General features: G+C 42.0%; 1 protein-coding gene across 3 annotated transcripts in view; it reads right to left on the bottom strand.

Annotated features, from left to right (window-relative positions):
• Positions 1 to 4756: 4756 nt before the first annotated feature.
• The window catches only part of ryk (receptor like tyrosine kinase), a 62006-nt gene continuing 46085 nt past the window's right edge, over positions 4757 to 20677 (bottom strand). For all 3 annotated transcript variants that reach the window (XM_079506936.1, XM_079506938.1, XM_079506937.1), the window contains 7 exons: positions 18424 to 18510; positions 14705 to 14774; positions 13973 to 14105; positions 11571 to 11680; positions 11155 to 11314; positions 9693 to 9829; positions 4757 to 6188 (listed from right to left, as the gene is read on the bottom strand). In XM_079506936.1, the coding sequence (XP_079363062.1) occupies positions 6077 to 6188; positions 9693 to 9829; positions 11155 to 11314; positions 11571 to 11680; positions 13973 to 14105; positions 14705 to 14774; positions 18424 to 18510 (809 nt within the window). In that variant the 3' untranslated portion in view covers positions 4757 to 6076. The remainder of the gene's footprint in view (positions 6189 to 9692; positions 9830 to 11154; positions 11315 to 11570; positions 11681 to 13972; positions 14106 to 14704; positions 14775 to 18423; positions 18511 to 20677) is intronic.

The raw sequence follows: 20677 nt of genomic DNA, 5'->3' as shown, positions 1-20677 counted from the left end.
AGGCAATGTAGGGTTCAGTGTCTTGCCCAAGGACACTTCGACATGTGGACAGGAGGAGCAGGGACCAGACACACAGTTGTTTTAGCAGTGGATTGTGGACGGACGGTCTCCCTGGATGTCATTGTCTGAGCCCTCTGCAGCCCCGCTGCTGCGGAAGAATCAAAGGAAGCTCTGACTTAAATATTGCAAATGCTTTTATGTCGCTGCTTGTCGCAGACACGTGTTGGGAGTCGTTGGGCTGGACATCCTTGGATCTCCAGGAGGAAGTCGTTTTTAGCAAACACATGGGTAACATATCTGACCTTACTATGGGGGAAAATGAGAAGGGAAAGTCTTGATGGCTGGGCCTCCTGATATACTTGAAAGCAACCATTCATATCCCCAGAATAACTTCCCCTTCTATTGTGAAACAAGCTCCAAACAGTTTTCTGCACAATAGCATCATGATCAAAGGTTTATAAATGACCCACAGGAGGCCAAATATCCCTTTCATTATGTCCATATAGCACTGTCATACAGAAAAGGGGACAAATAATGATTGCAAAGAGCAACGGGAACAGCTAAAATGCTCCCATAAAATGACCCACAATGAGCTCAAGTGTTTTAATTAACTGCGCTGAACTGAGATAAAAGCAAAGATCTTGTCAGGGGCTTAAGTCAGGTCAGAGAGGAATGCTGTGATTGTCTTCCTCAGAACATGCGCAAACCATCTCTTTGGTGCTGTTCATTTAGCACAAATGCCTATAGGCCCTATGTTGTTAAAACCTGACTTTGAAGTTAGAGTAAAGAAGGTGGTGCATGGTTGGGGTGGGTTAATGCTTCAGAGAATATACAGGTGTCTTTAAGTGTGGTCTAGATGTAGCCCTCAGCAAATAGGTTCAAGGCCTCTCTAAAAAAGGACAAACAGAGAGTGTCCTCATGAAACTTTTAAACACAAAGCCAGGGCCCGCACAGTATGTTCTTGTGTCAAGAAAAGATGGATGACTTTGATACTGTAGGTCCTAGTGAAACCTTTGTTGACCTGCTGGCACTCAACGTGCTATGATTTCGTCTTTCATGAAAGAGAAACGGGGCCAATTTTCATTGTTGTAATTTCTTGACGGCCATAAGGTTAAACCAAGTTCTTGCATTACTGACAGAACAGATAAAATAAATCCTCATAAGCCATTTTTAGAAAGCAAAGTTCTTTGTTTACGCAGGGTGAATGGACTAAGCTCGATGAACTTGTTTACAGCCAGACCCTGCTCATAGAACATTTCATGGTAGGGGTTCAATGCCTTGCTCAAGGGCACTTCAGCGGTGGTAATTTTAACGTGCCGGTCCGGGGATACGAACTGGCGACCTTCCGATAACAAGACCGCTCCGCAAACCGTTCGGCCACCGCTGCCCCGGTGTTATGTGAACATAACTTCCTGGCTGGAATTCCTGCCTGGCTGAAGTTGTGATAGCCTACTATTTACCCCAGATATTTTATTACGAATTGCAATTTGTTGTACATTCCAATTGCATATTTGCCCATTGTATTACTTTACGGCGATGCAAAGGGATTTGCAATTGGGGTTTTCATTTACCTGCATTTAAGACCTCTCTGTTTTACCACTTCTGTTCTATTTCAAATAAACTAAGCTACACTTCCTTCACCAATGTGAGAAGTGAGAGTAAGAAGAGTTGATGAAGCTAAAACGTCTTTCTGCAGGCATTGCTCCCATGACTCAGTCAGTTTTCTTCAGTTGTACATTTACCTCAGTTAAGACACACAAACAAGCATACTGAACGACATGTTCCTACATTACTAGTGTTCGTCATGAATCTCATGATGCAATTAGTCATACCTGCTACTCCTCTGTTGACACATCTACGGTACTCACAGAGAGGGATAATGATGACGCTTATAATGGTTCATGGTTATGTAATAGTATATAATAATATACAACAGTATGTTCCAGAAAGAACTATCACCTACTGTACTAAAAACAACATGTATTTAGTGAGTGGTGGTTATACATGTTCCTCATATGGTTCTACAGAACCATATGAGGAACCATATTTTATCTAGCAGATCTGTAGATTGGCTATTTTAGATTAAGATATTTGGTGTAGAGGGGAAATCAAGTGGACCAAGTATATATACCTCTGGGAGACAGACACCACCAGTCGATCGATGAAGTATATATGGGTTTAAGTGGTTAAGTTTGGCATCACTCTGAAGAAACCATTTCAGTTTCAGTTTATTGCACATTTATTTTTGAGGGGCACTATAGCCCCTCCTATGTCCAGCTTTGAGGGTGTGTGTAACAAACATTGTCCTAACACAAACATTGAATGTCATAGATAATGAATGGCCAGCTTCGAGCGTTTGTCCCAACAGTGAGGACGCAAATTCTGATTGGCCGGACTGAGATGCAGATGATGTATGACATGATATATGTATTTCTCAAAATCTTCATTTTGAGAAATACCACCTGCTACAGGACTTTGGAAGTGATGAGATAAGATGGAGATTGCAAAAACCTCCTGATCTCCACATCAAATGTGGACCTGACAGGACCTACTGAAGCGTGTGAGAAGAAACCTGAGGATCAACACTACAGCTCTGGATTTTGGCAATATGAACTGTCCCAGGAAGGTTTTCTCCATCTTCTTTGAAGTTAATCCTTAAAAGTTAAACAAACTTCTACCTGAATTTTCTTTCATTATCTCATTATCATTTTAAATATTTTATTTGCTATAGGCTATGCCTAGACTAGAAATATTTCTAGGCATTAAATAATCTCGTGTAGCCTACTTCTATGGTAGGCTGAGTTACAAATTAAGAAAATTCTTCATTGGTCAATACCACATTATCTTGATCAAAGTCAGTCAGTAAAATGATGAAATGATGAAAATGATGATGAAAGATTGGCAGTGGCACACCAAATGTAAGATTTTTTTGTTGCAAGAAAACTAAACTAAACTTCTAATTCTGTTGTAAGGTAAAGTTAAGGTTATTTGTGCATGATTAAATCTCATGTTGAATTTTGTCGAAATATGACTATGACCCAATCATCAATGCCTACACCTGTAGCATGAATTGTATTTACAGTAAACACTTCGGAAGCACCAACTTCATGTAGTTATCCTATCACCTTTCAAAACAGACAATGAATTCAAATGCCAAAGCAAACACTTGTCAGCAGATGGTTCAAAGGTAGGCCTAATCACTTTCAGTATCACACAACTTCGGTTACAAATTAGAGCTAAATATAAATGTTCATCCAAATGCGTTGCGAATCAAAAAGACAAGTCTGCATAATTTACCATCTGCAGATTTTGTGTTAAAAAGTTTCCGTAATTTTATTGTGAATTGTTATAGTAAGCTACCGGTATATTATATAATTTCACTCATAACAGAACACTGAAGCCTACCTTTACGTTGTAAAGTAATGATGTTGGTTTCTTCATTTTCTTTGAATATATCTCCATGTCTTTGAGTGTAGTCCGGTTCTTGTCCCACCATGCGTAAGTGTGTGGAGCAGAGCTTGTGTGTCAGTGGTGTGCTTTAGGGTTTTATGGCCGACTGTCAGTGATGTAATGGATGGGACTCAGCCCACACAACTATACACGCGTAAATGTTTTGAAACTGCGAGTGCGTTATCAACCAACTACATATTTGGATTTTGGCATAGCCTACGACGCGATTGTCCCCACCCATGTATACGTCCCAATAGGGGATTATGCATTGGGTCAGGGTGCGGGAATCCTCAAAATAAACTTCTGTCTAGACAACATTATGTCTTTGTCTAGCCCTTGTCGAGTAGGCCTAGTCTTAATGTAGTTAATGTATATTAAGCTTACAATTAAGGGTTACTGTGGTTCCTAACTTAATTCCTACTTATCGCAGCAGAAACAAATCATTTTTACCTCAAATAAAAAGTTGGTTAATTCCGTGGCAAATTAACTATGAAATACAGTAGGTTAGTCTAACTTTACAGTCTATGATGTCTATAAAAGACTTACCGGTATACATTATCCCGTCATTGCATCACCATTGTAATTTCATTGGTTTAAAAAGCTATATTGTTCATGTAGGCTACGTGTCAAATTAGGCCTACTCAGCATAAGCACTAGTCAAATACAAAAAACATAAATTAACTTTTAGGCCCAAATGTTTTTACCAAATGTTTAGTTATTCATCATATCAATTCATCAAATTATTGATAATATAATTTAGTTGAGGTATATTTCTCTGTATATTTTAATATAGCCTGTAGCCTATTATATGTGGAAATTGTGTGCTTCCAGAAGTGACATTTCCAAATTACAATAAGGAACACAACGCTTCTATGAATAACAGTCTTGATTAAAAAAATACCACATTAATTTGAGTTTCATCATATACTGTAATTAACATAGTAAATCTGTTCTGAATGAGCAGACCACTTCAATTAGGAGCTTTCTTTTTCTTCCACAGAACTAGATTATAATGGACGGATCTTGTTAAACGTGGTTTTAACTGGGTTTCATCAGACTGGGTTTTAGCGAACATTTCCATGACGCCATCATGAACCGACCTTCTGTGACTTCACCCTAAAGCTTAAAACAAAACAGCCTTCGACAATGGCCACTGCAAACAAATGATACTAAACATACTAAACAGCTAAATCAGAGTACCTCCACTTCAAGTGATAATGAAGCTTATTTTCCCATGTAGAATATGAGAATCTAAACATCTGCAATGTGCCGATACATTGAATGGGGTTGAAAAAATGACTGCCCGTTTTTAACAGGTCCCGTTTAATTTGTGGATATGAATTCACAAAGCAATTTACAAGATATCCTTAATTCAACATGCAGTGACCATAGAGACACATCAAAGATGTTAAAGGTGTAAGATTAGATGAGCCAGATTGGCAACATTGTGTTTCACAGTGATTATTAGTGTTCTAGTTATTCACAAAATCATTCTAAAAATCCTGTGATAGGCTGTGTTCTGACGCAGAACAATTGAACATAAAATACAAAAATAATGACACCCTGTTTTGGAAGATGGGGATTTGCTGGTATACAATAAAAAAAGGACAAAGGGCAACTTTCCTGCAATATTGGTAACATTGATAAACCACTCCAGATCTAATTTCAAAGGAAGTTCATGCGGGAGTGTGCTTTAGGCGTCCGTAGTCCCATGGGGTCCACTCCGGGCTCTGATCCACGACCACGCTGCTGGGTGAACACATTCTTTGCTGACTGTGACGGCGCCAGTGTGTGTCCTCTAGAGGAAAACCAAGGACCACTGAGAAAAGGCTCAAGCAGGTCGTCATTAAAACACATCCAAAACAAACGCACAGCTGAACAGGGTTCCAGTACCAATCTAGAGTTTACCATTAGCAGAATAAAGCCTGGGTTATACTTAGTTGCATGTCGGTGTTGCACACTGAAAATAGCACACGGTATGTATCTGCAATTATCTGTGCGTGAGACCTGCGAGCAACTAAGTAGAACTCAGGCTCAGACTAAAGCAGCATGTTGAGAATATAGGAAGGAACATACAGGAGAAGCCCTCAAGTCAGGTTTGGTACCCATAGTACATCATTGTGGATTTGCCCTCCACAAAGCATTTCTATCATAATAACAAATGTACACCTTTTCTCTCTTAAGATACAAAACTGTAGAAAATATTTCGTCTTTTAAAATCAGGCTTTCAAATTGGGAAAAAAGCAATATGCTGTAAGATGGCACAACAGCCTCTCTGGGAACAGTCTCCCTATACAGTGACAGGCCGAGAAGAGAATGTCTTTCCGTTGTTTAGGTCCTCTTGGCAAAATGAGTACACCACTACATTTTGAAAGGTATGAAATAATATCACTTCAACAGAGAATCCTTATTCAGCTCTGAAAACAAATTGTTTAAAATCGACTATGGAGTAAAAGTTTCATTAAACTAAGACCCTCCCAAAACACTGTACATAGTAGAAATGTTAGAGTTGAAAGTCTGTTCTTTCTTTTGATAAGGCACAATTTCATTCATGTTGCTCCTCAAGATTAGTGCTTCCGGTTTGGCTGTTCTTCGAAAAACAAAGAAGAAAATCAAGGCTCGTCCCTCACACGTAGGCCCCCAACGCTGCATGGAACTCGGTGAGACACTGAACAAGCTGTTGAAACTTCGGCCTTTCCTCCAGGTCCAGAGCCCAGCAACAAGCCATTACAGCAAACCTATGAAGCATAGCACAGGTTAGAAAAATGAGCTGCTTTCATTAGCAATTCTGACTTAGGGTTACTTTCATTCAAAAAAATGTCGTTAAGGATTGCATAATTATTGACTTCATAAAGATCACATAAAATCACTTCAATGGGTTGAAACTGTTCATTGATGGTTGTAGATTTCTCTGTTTAAACATCTCAAACACCCTCACAAATACATCGTCAAGAAAGCACAGCAGAAGGGAGTGAAGATAGATTTTATGAGACATGGCAACCCTTCATTGACTATTTCAATAGGTGCACGCTAACCCCTCCTACACAATAGATAACAATCGAAAATTGGAAAGGAAAGAAAAAAAGGGGAAAAAAAAGTGTTTTCTTTATTTTATTTTTTCTCATTTAAAAAGAAAAATGTCTGTAATTCAGTTGATTTACAACAACGTGTTGGGAAAGTTTGAGAGCAAGAGTGTCTGTCCTGTTGTCACATTTATATACCTTTTTTATTATGTATTGTATTTGGAACATTTACACTACCCGTCACTATTATTATTTTCATTTTATATCACTTACTTACTCATTATCTGTCAATGATATTCTGAAGTTATGTCATATACAAAATGCCTAATAAAAACAGTATTTAAAAAAAAGAGAGCACAGCAGAGACGGTATTTTCAGGGGCGTCTCTAGAATTTATGGGAGTACCAAAGCTCCTGTGAACTTTTACTGCTGTACCACAGAGTGTTCTGACAGGCTGATCAAAGTGTGGTTTGGCAACCTCACTGCTCAGGGCTGCAGACTGCTAGGAGTGTGAAGACGGCAGCAGAAACCATTGGCACAGAACTACCACAATTTCATAACATCACTTGCTGCAAAAGTGGGTACATTCAGTGCGCTCAGTGACGTGAAACAATGCATTTGAGGTCATTGTTTCATGACGTCAACATTTCACAGAGAAATAGGAAGGTTTTTTTCTCATATAAATATATTATTGATCTCCTCAGATCAGAACAATGAGATAAGATGAAAATCTGCAACGTTTCCCTGTAACGACACTGTTCTGTTCTGGCTCCTTCCATCTAAAACCCAAGCATCAAATCACACACACCAGCCATCTCAGTAACAGTTTCTTTCCACAGGCTGTCATGGTTGCTGAACAGCTGACGCACTCATATGCACCGCACATCATTAATGTATAATAATCTGTACTGTAATGCTATCCTGTACTACTGACTGTATATTGTGGTTTATATAATGTATACATATACGTGCATTGTGTACACAGTCTAGGTAGGTCTGTAGTGGGTATTCTTTTGTTGGTTTTGGGATGGTGTGTCCTTTGTGGTGAGGCAGAGAGAACCAGTGCACATTATTTCATTGTATCAAAATACACAGACATTTGAATAGGAATGAACGTTTTACAAGTCTGAAAATGTGTTGATCTGACGTATACTGAAGGCAGTGAAGTGGACCTGCCTGTACAGCACTGATAAAGAAATTAGATTTAATTGAATTCTGTTATCAGTACTGAATCTTCTGATTATTCCCAGCGGCTTCTTTTCCTTTAGGGAAATCAACTCAACAGCTATTCTGTTCAGGGGGAAGATTCCAGATTCAACTACACAAGAGCCTGATACTTATCTTCAACTAGGATTTCCTTCAGTAGGAATAGGAATGTTACTTTTTTTTTTTTTTTTTTAAGATTTGTTTTTGGCTTTTCTGCCTTTATTGACAGTGTCAAGTGAAGATAGACAGGAAAGAGGGAGAGAGAGAGAGAGAGAGGGGGAGAGACATGCAGCAAAGGTCGTCATGAACGGGACTCGAACACGCGACTCGCTGTCAGGCCAAAGCCTATATGTGGCATGCGCCTGGACCACTTGGCCAGCGGGCGCCCCAGGAATGTTACTTTTTCCAAAAGTTGAGTTCAAACAAAGTAATTGTCAGGAAAATGACGTTTTAATTACTTTAAACACCCTGACACTGCTGACAGGAGCCACACTGAGCTGCCATGTGATGTACTAGGTCCAATGTTGTTGACAACGGAGTAGTTATGAAAGCATTGTTGTTACAAATTCCTGATAGGAAATTCTATGAATTATGTTGCCTATCTGGAAGATACAAGCTTCTGAACAAGCATTCCATTGAGCAATGCCATCGTGTGTGCACAGGTGAAAATGTAAACTATTTGGATGTGTGTCAAAGTCATGGCATAATGCTAGGAGATTTGGATCGCTTGTAATGTTTTTGTACAAATCATACTGGCAATCCAGCTGTGCAAGTGTTTTTTTGAGAATGTGCTAATGCAAGGGTAAAGGACGAGTTATAGACAGAGCAAAGTAAATTGACGGAACATTTGATTGTATACTGTCTCCAAAGATTTGAAAACTTTCCAACCACTGATAAAAAAATCACACCTGTGTGAACTGAGTGGTGCAAGGTCTTATATAGCCTGATCAGCTGTGGTCTGACGTAATCTCAGTGACCATAGTAACCATGCTCATTTTTTGAGTGGTGTAAACCACTCCTACAACTGGCTTTTGTGTGCAGAAAAAAATGAGCATGGTTGCTATGTTCAAAATAATTTCTGACGTAATTAAATCACACCCGGGTGAACTGGATGACCGTAGCAACCATGGTCATTTTCTCTGCACAGAAAAAGCCAGTTGTGAAATCACATCCGGGTGTGATTTCATTACGTCAGATCAGAGCTGATCAGGCTACATAATACCTTACCTTATTTCATTACGTCAGACATTACGTCAGACCACAGCTGATCATGCTATATAAAACCTTACACCACTCAGTTCACACGGGTGTGATTTTTTTGGTACGAACACGGGTACAAAGCCAGTTGTTGGAGTGGTTTACACCACTCAAAAAAAGTGACAGCCTAAAATTGGAATTTTGATTGTGGGCATGATAATTATGCTGTGTTGTGCTAATGCCGAGCCTGGCCTTTCTCTCATGGCCAGCTCCATCATGACAGTTGCAGGATTTTGATAAACAATGCGGGTGGCTGTTGGACATGAAGTGGATTTAGCAACGCTGGTGGGCTTCATTTGTAGGGGGTCTGCAATAAGAAGCATTCCTGGCGAACTGAACCCTCACACACTTGGCTCACTAGAGACGTCCACAAATTTACATTAGGAGTGTGTATGTGGATAACAACGAAAAATATGGCCACGAGGGCAGGCAAGGGGGCATATAATGTTTTCTTTTCTTCTCGAACAATTAGAACTGTTGTTTATCATTCTTGCAGGCTAACTGTAGCTAATGAACATCTGGCGAATTCCATCACTAAAAATAATCCCGGGAGACATGGTATGCATGAGAAACAAGACAGCACCGGGGTGGCCAATAAAACCAGCGTTATCAGAATTCTGAACCATCATGCTAAATCAGCACAAATAAACACATTCCGTCTCAATCAGGCCTTGGAAAGTGGGAGTATATTCAATTGTCATTCTGGTCCATACGGACTTGCATAACCACGTAGGGTTAAAAGGTTAAATTACGTACAGTTCATCCGGACAGTTGATAGGCTGCGCTATTCTGTAGCCGTCCTTCAGGTAGGCAGACATCTCAAAGGGGTCGATGTCAACGTAGGGGGTCTGGCCGAGAGTCATCAGCTCCCACAGCGTTACTCCAAAGGCCCACTGTGGAAACATTGACACAACACAGACAGGGCACGTGAACGTTGGCACTAACATATCAGTCTAGCACCAGCGTGTTCATCTGCGATGTTTCCTGGAAACAAACGGCAGACACCAACGCCATATATACAGTACATAGTGATGTTGTTTCCCAAATATTTGAACTGATTTTAAGAGGTCGGTCATTATGGATCTTATGTGCTGCCTTTGAGAGTTAAAGTAACCGCTTGAACCACTTAAGCCCTATACGTATGTCGCCAGGGTTAATGTGGTTGAGAACTAGGCTGCATAGTAACTGCTATATACATATCACTTCCACTCATTCCATTCCATTTTAGGAATCAAGCCATTAGACTAATTATCTGCCAATTATCTAAGCTAAAACCGTCCAGTGTTTACATACCTGACGATGACATATCTGTAGAACACAGTTCATTGTTCCCGAGAGGGTCTAACTTCGCGGTAAGCTAGCGTGTTAGCGTGACCTTTGCCGAGCCCTGGCCTTTAAAGGAAGTGAAAGTGAGCGTTGGCTTTTGGGGAGGACAATAGTTCGCAGAGATGACCAATAAGGGTTTGTCCAGAGGAAATCCACCCCATTTCCGTATAAGCATCAATGATGTTGCCAACGTTTCCAGGTAAGCTCCATCCTTCCCCATATCGCACCCTCTCATGCTAGTCTACTGGCATGTCTGGTGTGCTAAAACTGTGATGAATGGCATGTTTAAATCTATACACACTGACTCACTCACTGATGACGTTCAGTGGCTCGGAGTTCAGTGTCTAGGCTTCTGTATTACGTTTAATTTATCTTTACTGACGGTACAGAGAAGTGTAGACCTACGTTGGTTTCACAGCAGGAATGCTGGGGGTGGGTACTGGGTAGGTGGGTGAGGGGCGACATGTCTGGCTGGGACACGTCTGTTTGTGAGAGGGGTGTCTCTGAGGACCAACCAAGCTTCCTGTTCATCATGTGCAATGCTCCCTCCACTACCCTCATACTGGAAACACCGTTTGTCACTGCCAGAGGCACATTGTCCCCAATAGCGGACCTCCCTTCCCCTGCACACTGAGAGGCAGGGCTTCTAAAAAAGGATGGCACCCAATATCACTAGTCCCCATTTCCTGCATGGCACTCCCTCTCTCTGTGTCACACGTCCAGAAACCGTATTTAACTATTTTTAAAGGGCCCTAAAATAACCATCTTAGTCGTGTACTATTTTGACAGCAGTGACGGGTGTCAGGTTATTATGTAAATATATACAACTGGGGGAGAGAGAGATAGATCGTGGCTAGGAAGTAAGCAGTATATTTAGAGCTGACATTCTCACCACGTCACTGGCACTGGAGAAGTCATTGTTGAGAAGGCTCTCCAGGGCCATCCAGCGGACAGGCCGGTTCTCGTTGTCCCCCAGACAGTGGTAATCCATGGGGAACAGGTCCCGGGACAGAGCGTTGTCTGTGATCTTCACCTGCATGTTGTCATCAATGCTGTTGTGGGACAAGAGAATCGGACACTGCTTTCAAGGCAAATGTATACTTCTATGCAATGTAGTGTCAACACTTTTTTCTGTGAAACACCACCATACACTGAAGTATAATGTATATTGATGCTTACTTTTAACAAGCTGCACACTTGTCTTTTCATTTTGGGCAAACAATAGCCTGATAAAGGCTTGTTTTGTTATGTGATATTAGGTTGTACAAGGAACCAACAGCAGATGGAAGCTGGGTAATGGACACTCACACACAGTTCCTTGCAGCCAGGTCTTTGTGGATGACCTCCCTGCGGGCTAGGTAGCTCATCCCACATGCAATCTGGATGGCCATGTACACCAAGTCCTGTTGAGAGACGGCCTGGAAGGAAACCAAAGGCAGACAGACAGACAATAGTTGAATGATGGTGTATTACACAACTAGGAATTGTGTTCCTTACAAAGAAAAAAATCGGGACATGGATAAGCTGACAGTTTTACAGCTCCCGAGTGCAAAAGACTTGAACAATGAAATGGTACAGTGGAAAGGCCATTACAAAAGTTTTAAGCTAGCATCAGAAGTCACACTAGGATACACACTAGTCGCCGTAGTCGGCCATAATGTTCAGACATTTTACTGGACATGTGTCAATTACTCGCCATATACATTTTCAATACATACATGCACTCTGTCATGACACCAAAATATAACTTGCGTTGTGGTGCTAAATAATCCAATTAGAGCTTGACCTTATATTGGTTAACATGCCCACATGCTGAACTACAGAGTATTGATACACTGTACAGTCACATGAATTCAAATCATTTCAGAAATCATCGCAAAACATGCAGACAAACACTACAATGCATGCCTGAACTACACTACACAAAAATTGACTTAGCTGGGCATAAATATATATATATATATATATATATATATATATATATATATATGCCACACACATGACATGGCCACACACACACAGGCCCCAAAGTCCTTCTCTCTCATTAACCACCTAATTGGCCGGTATTGCTTGATATCTCAGTGGCAATTTTGAGACCAATTACTGGATCTTGGATGTGTTTTCTATAAACATCCTGTACAAGTTAAAAAGGAACACACGGGCATTGATGTGGTAATGCCCTGTAAGGCCAGCTCCCGACGGAGCAGGCTTTTGCTTTGTGTACACCATCTTCTCTTCATGTAATGCTGGCCCGGCCAGATGCGCTCAAACACATGAGTACTGGCTCAGAATGATGCACATAGCGCAGATTTACAACTGTCTAACATGCCACCGCTTTATCTGATGGTGTGACTCAACTCATATCAACTGGACCCGTTGAGGGGAAACAAACTCTTGGCAACCAGTGAATAAAGCTCCAAGAAGGCACCGGCCTAGGCATCATTCTTACTGGGATTTACAGATCCTGGCGAAGCGGCCAGAGCTCTCCGGGCTCGCCATGCACAATTAGGCGATGGAACGGCTCACATTGCCAGGGAGAAAATGACAGCTGTTCAAAGCTGAGCGATGTGCACACATTCTGCACAACACTGTTACTTCAAAACCAGATGTTCACTCTCGGAACGAGAGCCAAACTTTAATGCTATGCTACTTCGGTGCGTTCCAGACAGTTTGATCTAGCCCCCGACTGTTTACACTGTTGATATTGTTTGGATTGATGTTTATTGCAACAGCACGAGGAAGAAGTTAATGACTATGTCTTTGTCAGCCTCTACACCTGCCAAAAGTATATAATGACACAGCTGAGAATTAAGGTGTTGACGTTACCTGAAGCTTTACAAAAGAGATGTAAATGGGTGGCAAGCTTCATCTTGTGGATAGGTGGGGGGGCATTTGCTATGCCAAAGTGTACCTCTTAAAGTGAATGTTGCGCTTTGTGGCTGAGTGATTGGTTAGATCGACAGTATGCCTATGCCAAGTAGATCAAACCCTCCCTGGGGTTGATGAGAACAAAAGCCTGACTGTCTTTTCCTAGAAAACTAAAATCTGTGCCCTGAGCATGAGCTCTTAAGACCGCATTGAAAATCCTCCTAATAACACTGGAAACGCGCCATTATTGCTTGGTGTCAATTGCAGCTGACAATTGCAAACAGAGAATGATCTGTGAAGCTCTGTGGCAGAGGGAGAAACCGTTTTCCTGATCTTGTTTCAGCCATAGCCAATGCCTTGATCTGTAATTCAACATAATGAGGACATGCAACATCTCAACATTGACTGCCATTGTAGAGTATACTTTTTATCGATTAGATTGCGCTCTTCGGCAATGTACAGTATGAATGGTAAATGGTGCATTTATATAGTAGATTAGCTGTGTCCTTGAGCTATGCTCAAGGACACTTGGGGGAGCCCGGGATCGAACTGGGAACCTCACCTGCATTTTTCTCAGATTCTTTTCCCAGATTGCATTTTTGGTCAAAACAAGCTTTATTCACGGCCCATAACTAAGAAAATAAGATCGCGTTGTCACTTTACACAGCCTTTGTTTACTTCCGGTTCACGTCTCAGGACCCGTTATAGCCTTCAAAACAAGAGTCTCCACTGAAAAGAGTCAAGACCATGGCAATGAATTAATTAATTAGTAACTGGCAGTCAACATGTGTAACTTAAAACTGCAGAGACTCCAGCAGCCGCATGGCGTTCCAGCATCTCACCTGTGGGTTGTTGGCCTCGGCCAGCTTGCACTGCCGCAGGAACAGCTTGAGGTTGCCCCAGGCCATGAAGGGCAGCATCACCATGGGCTTCTCTCCGTCCTCTATACATACTTGACTTATGGGCAACAGATTTCTGGAAACCGGCGGAGTCAACATGTCAGCACTTGATTTATGAGTATGACAGTAGTTGTGTGGGCACTTGAGTATGTATAACGCACATCTCACTGCATGACAATTTGTGTCAGAGGGGTTATGGGAAGGGATGAAAGTATGCGAGTTGAGTGTGTGTGTGTGTGTGTGTGTGTGCGCGCGCGTGCTTGAGTGAGTGGGGGTCACTATTTCCCAACCATAACGGAAGGAGTCGCTCTGAAACACTTCCCACATTGACTCGCAGCAACAGAAAGAGGAAGGTGAGGGCCGATTTCATGATGCTCACGTCTTCCACAGACACACAGCTGAAAGTACACTTGATGTCTCAATCTCATGAGAAATACCACCGTATTGGACCTAAATGACTGTCTTTGGTGGACCAATCCCACTGTAGTGGTGTCGGTCCACCAAAGACTTATTTCACATCGAGGACATGAATATCAGCACAAGGACATGATGAAGAAACCAATATTATCCCCCAGTCTGGGTTTGGTAAGTCTGTGGGAGCATGACTCATTCATTAGCCTTTGATTGGAGCCATTCGGCTGGAGACTGCACAGACGCAGCGGTTGGGTGACGCACCTGTGATGGAGGCCTCGAAGCTTGCAGCTTTCTGTGATCATCATCGTCACTTGCACTTCCGATGCGTGATCTGGACAACAAAGTCATATGAGAGAGAATATTATTATTGTGAAGAAGCATAGAAGCACTGAAGCAATGAAAGTTGTATCTCTTTCTGGCTAAGGGCCCAGTCACACATGTGCTACAGTGAGACATGGTAACACTGGTGATCCTTGACCGGGCACCAACCAATAGGAGAGAAGCGCTATGCGTTGGCCCCAATTGGAAGCCATTTCATTTGGAGTTTTCTTTCAGTGAGTCAACACTCCAACCTAAGTTAAACACACTGCACACTGGAGACCTGACATGTGTGACTGGACCCGAAATCTTTTCCATGCCATGAATAATACAGAGAGGACTTTAAGGTAGCGCTTCACCCATTTTCAACCTCGTCTTCATATAATTGGTCCTCACTAATTATGCCACTATTGCCTACTCCACGATCTACTCGATCTGTCTCTCAGAGGTGAGCTATGGACAGTTCATAAACCTGCCAACCAATGACATTATACACTGGCATTCAAAGCTAATAGAAACTACATCCTCTCTCTTACTGGAAGAATAGCACACTGAAATAATTGTTCTTGTATTTAAAAATGAAAAGAAAAAAAAAGGTTTAAAATCTTTGAAATTACCAAGCCTGCCTACCGACGATGTCACTGGTAGGAAGGTTACTGAACTACCCACAGCCCAAATCTGAAACACAGAGCGTGTGTGTGTGTGTGTGTGTGTGCAGCAAAATCTGTTTCCCATCTTATAATGACGAACATACAGTAAGTGAGGACCAATTATATGAAGACAAGGTTGGAAATGGGTGAATTGCTCCTTAAAAGGGTGACCCAGCGTGGGCACTCTGTCAACACTACTTGTCAACTGGAGTAGCAACCCTGGGAGGACAAACTACTGCCAAGCTTGCAGAGGTTCACTATTTAATCTCCATGTGCAGCTTTCACTGCAGCTCTCTACTTAAGGCAAGCTGTATTGTTTCCTGCCCTATGGGCATAGTGGAGGAAGTCGTGTGTTTAATCAAAACAAGAGTGGCATGAGCATATTGTTCGCCCACTGGTATCCACCCTGCCCTGAGTAAACAATGGAGAATGGAGAGGGCAAAGGTCAGCTGGCAGTTGAACATACAGTCAAGAGCCTACAAATATGTCTGAAAGACTCGCCTACTGATTAATACTTTCTCACACGACAGCGTCGCATGCCGAAAACAGGCGACCTACAAGCTCACATTGCAGTGCAGATGAGCTTGTAGATCTGCGTGCCACCTTGTCATGCGATGGTGCATAAATTAGGTGTCCACAGGCACGTAACAGTTACCGCGCTATTAATAGCCACAGTATGGAAACAGTGAGAATTTGGCGCTCACTGTATTTATTTATTATTGTTTATGAAAATATGAAGAAAATCTGTCTGTCTTGCCCACACACGTATGGGAAAGCCCATAGCGGTTTCTCAGATGACCGCTAAACCAAATCCGTTTGGTAGAGCGTGTCTGCATGGCAACGCATTTTCAAAGGTCTCGCTCACTCCTAATTCTCAACGAATGTCTGCAATTCTAATTTTCCAGTGTCAATTCCTTTGTCAATTGTCAAATTCCTTTGTCAAGATGTTAGTCTCAATCACAATGATTTGTGCTGTGCGTTATACCATAACATTCGCTCTGAAACACACATTTAATTCATCCATTGCACAGGAAATAAAGGATGGATTACAATAATTTAACATTCTCTATAATCAGTAACATGTTGGTGATACTTCTAGATCAATCAAATATAGTTTTGTTGAAAGGCGATCAAATCCTAGAGCTTATGAAGCAATAGTCGGGTAATTTCCAACAGAGTCACACGTCTGAAATAAGTGATTGTTATTGTCATTACAATGTTACTATAATCCTCCACAAAAGTGTCACTGTTAATTCCTTGTGTTTTTATCAGCAGTTGCCAGTTAAGCGTATCAAATCAAATTATATGTTGATCTGCGTTTGCTATAACCACAGATTCAGTTTGATTAATCCAGAACACAAGCGATTGCTGTAAATTTAAATTCTCTATAACCGGCCAGGGCCGGCCTAGTGGTCCAGGCACCTAGGCTGGTAATCCAGCCTGACCGATCACGACGACCTTTGCTGCTGATCAATATTATTTAATTCCAAGGCAATCAATGTCAGACAACACAGACTGCCTCTTCCATGGGCAGAGAGGGAGTGTGTGTAAGATTGCACTGTCTGGGCAAAAGGCATAGCACAGTCGGATCTTAACACTTAGGCCGCTAGCATTTATTGAAAAATTAGGATCTAATTCACGAGAGCATTTTTTTAATTTGAGCTCTTATTTTGAAAAGCCGCCATTTCCGGTCCATGAGCAGTAGTCATAACCTAGGAAGCTACACGGAGCGGACAGGCCTTGTTTACCATCTGAAGCCAGACCGGAGCTCTGGAGAGCTCTACATCGTCCGATCTGTGCGGTCAAAGAAACGCTGTTTTGACCAAAATGCCATCTGGGACAAGGAATAGGAGATACAGGCGATTGAAAGAAATGGATAGAATGGATTCTTATGGCGACGACGATCTAAGATGGGCGATCCAGTGCTGTGCTAACAACACAGCTAGCTAACCGGCTAACGTGAGTAGCATTTTGGCTCAAGCAATCGAACACGCTATATAAGCTCAGTTTGCGACAAAGTTCACATCACGCTTCATATGCATAGCGGAAGGTTTCAGCCAGCCACGATATTTGTCATCCTCCAACCACTTCTTGTTAAATTTGCAATTCCCCATTGCTGAGAGATTGCACCATGATTGCATGGTTTGCTTGCAGCGTTATGTTCCATTTGTTTTTCCTTCTCCGAGCTGCAGCAGTCGAATCAGTAGTTTAGTTTGGGTTAAAATGCGGATCACAGCCACATAAGGCATTCCGCCACCTACCGAAGCAGTGTTCTCTGTAATGTACTTTGTGTCATATGGTTTTCCGCATCTGCCCAAGTCAGAAAATAAATAATGGACTAAAATGCAACTTCTGTCCCCAGATCAAATTTAATGCCCAAACTCCTATCATTTCAGATATTTTAAGGCATTTTTATACTTTGAATTTCTAACATTTCAAGACTTTAAGGATCCACAGTATACTAAGTATGATCTTATTGCACTAAGCCAGGGGTTCCCAAACCTTCTCCAGTTCTCCATTCAAAGGACCCCCAATAGCCATAGCCTTCAGCTGTGGCTCCACTATTGCAAAATAGAATAGCTGCAATTACTGATCTTTAAGCTCAAAACACACTGCAACGAGGTGTGAGCTTGTAGTATCAGCTATTTTCAAGCAATTTGGAAATATTTGAAAAGGAATTTGCCAATAATGACATATATATAGGGATGCCAGGTTAAAAATTATCAAACTGGAACAACGATATTGTGAACTGAATTAAGAATACATTTAGAATACAAAATTTCATTTAAATTATTTATTTATAAATGTTTCGCTTCTTCCCGATTGCCCCCCGGACCCCCCCCCCCCCCTAGGGGCCGTGGCCCCCACATTGAAAACTACTGCTCCACTGACATCCCTTCCCTTATTGTACCTTCCCGGAAAGCTGCACATTAAAAGGGGGCGATGGGAATAAAGTCATAAAAACGTTACCACCGACACCAATGTTTGCTCTAAGGGAGCCAAGTGTGTTACCTTTCACTGTCTTCACAAAGACTTGCTTTTCCTTACTGGGGTCCTTCTCATCCAAAAGCACGCCATGGAAGATGCGACCAAAAGTCCCTGTCAAAGACAAACGGTAGATTTAAGGTGAGTGAAAGGGTAAGAGGGTAAAGAAGGGCAGACCTCTTTCATGGACAGAAATGTCAGCCGGCTTTCTGGCTGCCATGTTTGGCTCGTCTGTAAGCAGAGGCACCGATTGTTGTGTCTCACACAGGAGACTATCTATCTATTGACATGAGCCAAAGTGAGGGCATTTCACTTGACCTCAGCGGCCCCTGCTCTGCTTTTTTCTTTTTTTTTTAAGATATTTTTTTGCGGCTTACGCCTTTTATTGTTTTTTTTTGAAGGGACAGACAGTAGGCTGACAGGAAACGGGAGAGAGATGGGGGAAGACATGCAGTAAAGGCCGTGTCGGGCTCGGGAGTCGAACCCGCGGCACACTGCGACTGGATTACCAGTCGGGTGCCCAGACGGTTACGCCACCGCCTGGGCCAGGCCCCTGCTCTGCTTACTCCAACTTACAACATATATTGTCTCTGTCCAAAAATGTCACTTTTCAGGATTCAAATAAAAAAAACAGCAAAAGTAGCAGATTGACAAGTTCAAGAGAAACACGTCGCTTCACGCCGCGTTTCGAGCTTACGGAACTGCTACTTTTGTGTAATGTTGTAGTGTGATCAAGTAGGGGATTCACACACACACACACACACACACACACACACACACACACACACACACACACACACACACACACACACACACACACACACACACACACACACACACACACACACACACACACACACACACACACACACACACACACACACACACACACACACACACACACACACACACACACACACACACACACACACACACACACACACACACACACACACACACACACACACACGTTAGAATTTGGAGATTTCTGTCCGACAGCAACGATATGGTTTGGGGTAAAAAAAATAAAAAAAGCAAAATAATAGCGAGTGCATTCATTGACTCCTTTCTTTGTCTAAACTGTTGTTGCTTCAGGGGTGGTGGAATAAGTGCGAGCTTTGTTGAGGTGAAACGCCATTTAAAAAAACATAAACCATCAACCAAAAAAAATCTGCAGCCCCGGGGCCACCGTGGCCCTGTGTTCCAACAGGAACAGTGACGACAAATAACAACAGGGTTAGTGTTTAACACCGTCCCCCACCCATACCTGTAGGCCTGTCTGGACGCGCTGCCTCTCAACAGCACAACCACACACACACACACACACACACACACACACACACACACTGAGCCATCACAGGCTCCCATGTCTCATCCTCCTTCACCAGCTCACAAACATTACAACAACTACGCTGAAAGGTTTATTTTGGGTGGTGGCAAATAATTGAACCAGTTGAACCCCAGTGTCCCTGTGTGTAATCTGCGTATGTAATAATTGGAGAACATTTCGCGAAAATAGGTGAACCTTTGACAGATTGTGAGCTTGTAGATAGGCCATTGGAAAAGGAAGGGACCAATAGGGATAATGTAGTTAAGAGGTCTATGTAATTGTGTATTTTTTTATCCTGTAGGATAAAAGAGAATTTGACACTATCAATTACAAACTACCTAATAATATTGTTTTGGGCTTACCGGTACTTCCTTTTTATCTGTTACAGATCAGGAAAACAGTAAAAACCGGTTAATGATTAAACATTGTATTCAAAGGCATAGATTAAGATTTTGGTTCATTGCCAAAATGAACAATCGTCATTATACAGTTGTTATTCTGAGATGACCACACGTTTCCAGCTGCTTTGGCAAAAACAAGTGAGGTTGCACAAGGCAGGCTGATAAAGGTGAGAGTATAGAACTGGTCAGCAATGTTGTCCAACATCATCCAAAACAAATTTGATTAAGGCCACACACACACACACACACACACACACACACACACACACACACACACACACACACACACACACACACACACACACACACACACACACACACACACACACACACACACACACACACACACACACACACACACACACACACACACACACACACACACACACACACACACACACACACACACACACACACACCAGAGTTAACTAAGGTTTGAATGGCATTACTCAGAATTAAATAGTGAGTGAGTGCTAAGTAAGCACATGGTTAAACACATGTGCTGACAGATGGACGCACAATACTCTAAAAGAAGGCAAACAGCAGTGTC

The sequence above is a fragment of the Electrona antarctica genome (genome assembly GCF_951216825.1).
Source record: "Electrona antarctica genome assembly, chromosome: 7".
NCBI classification, from domain to species: domain Eukaryota; kingdom Metazoa; phylum Chordata; class Actinopteri; order Myctophiformes; family Myctophidae; genus Electrona; species Electrona antarctica.
This window is presented reverse-complemented; position numbering and strand designations above follow the sequence as displayed.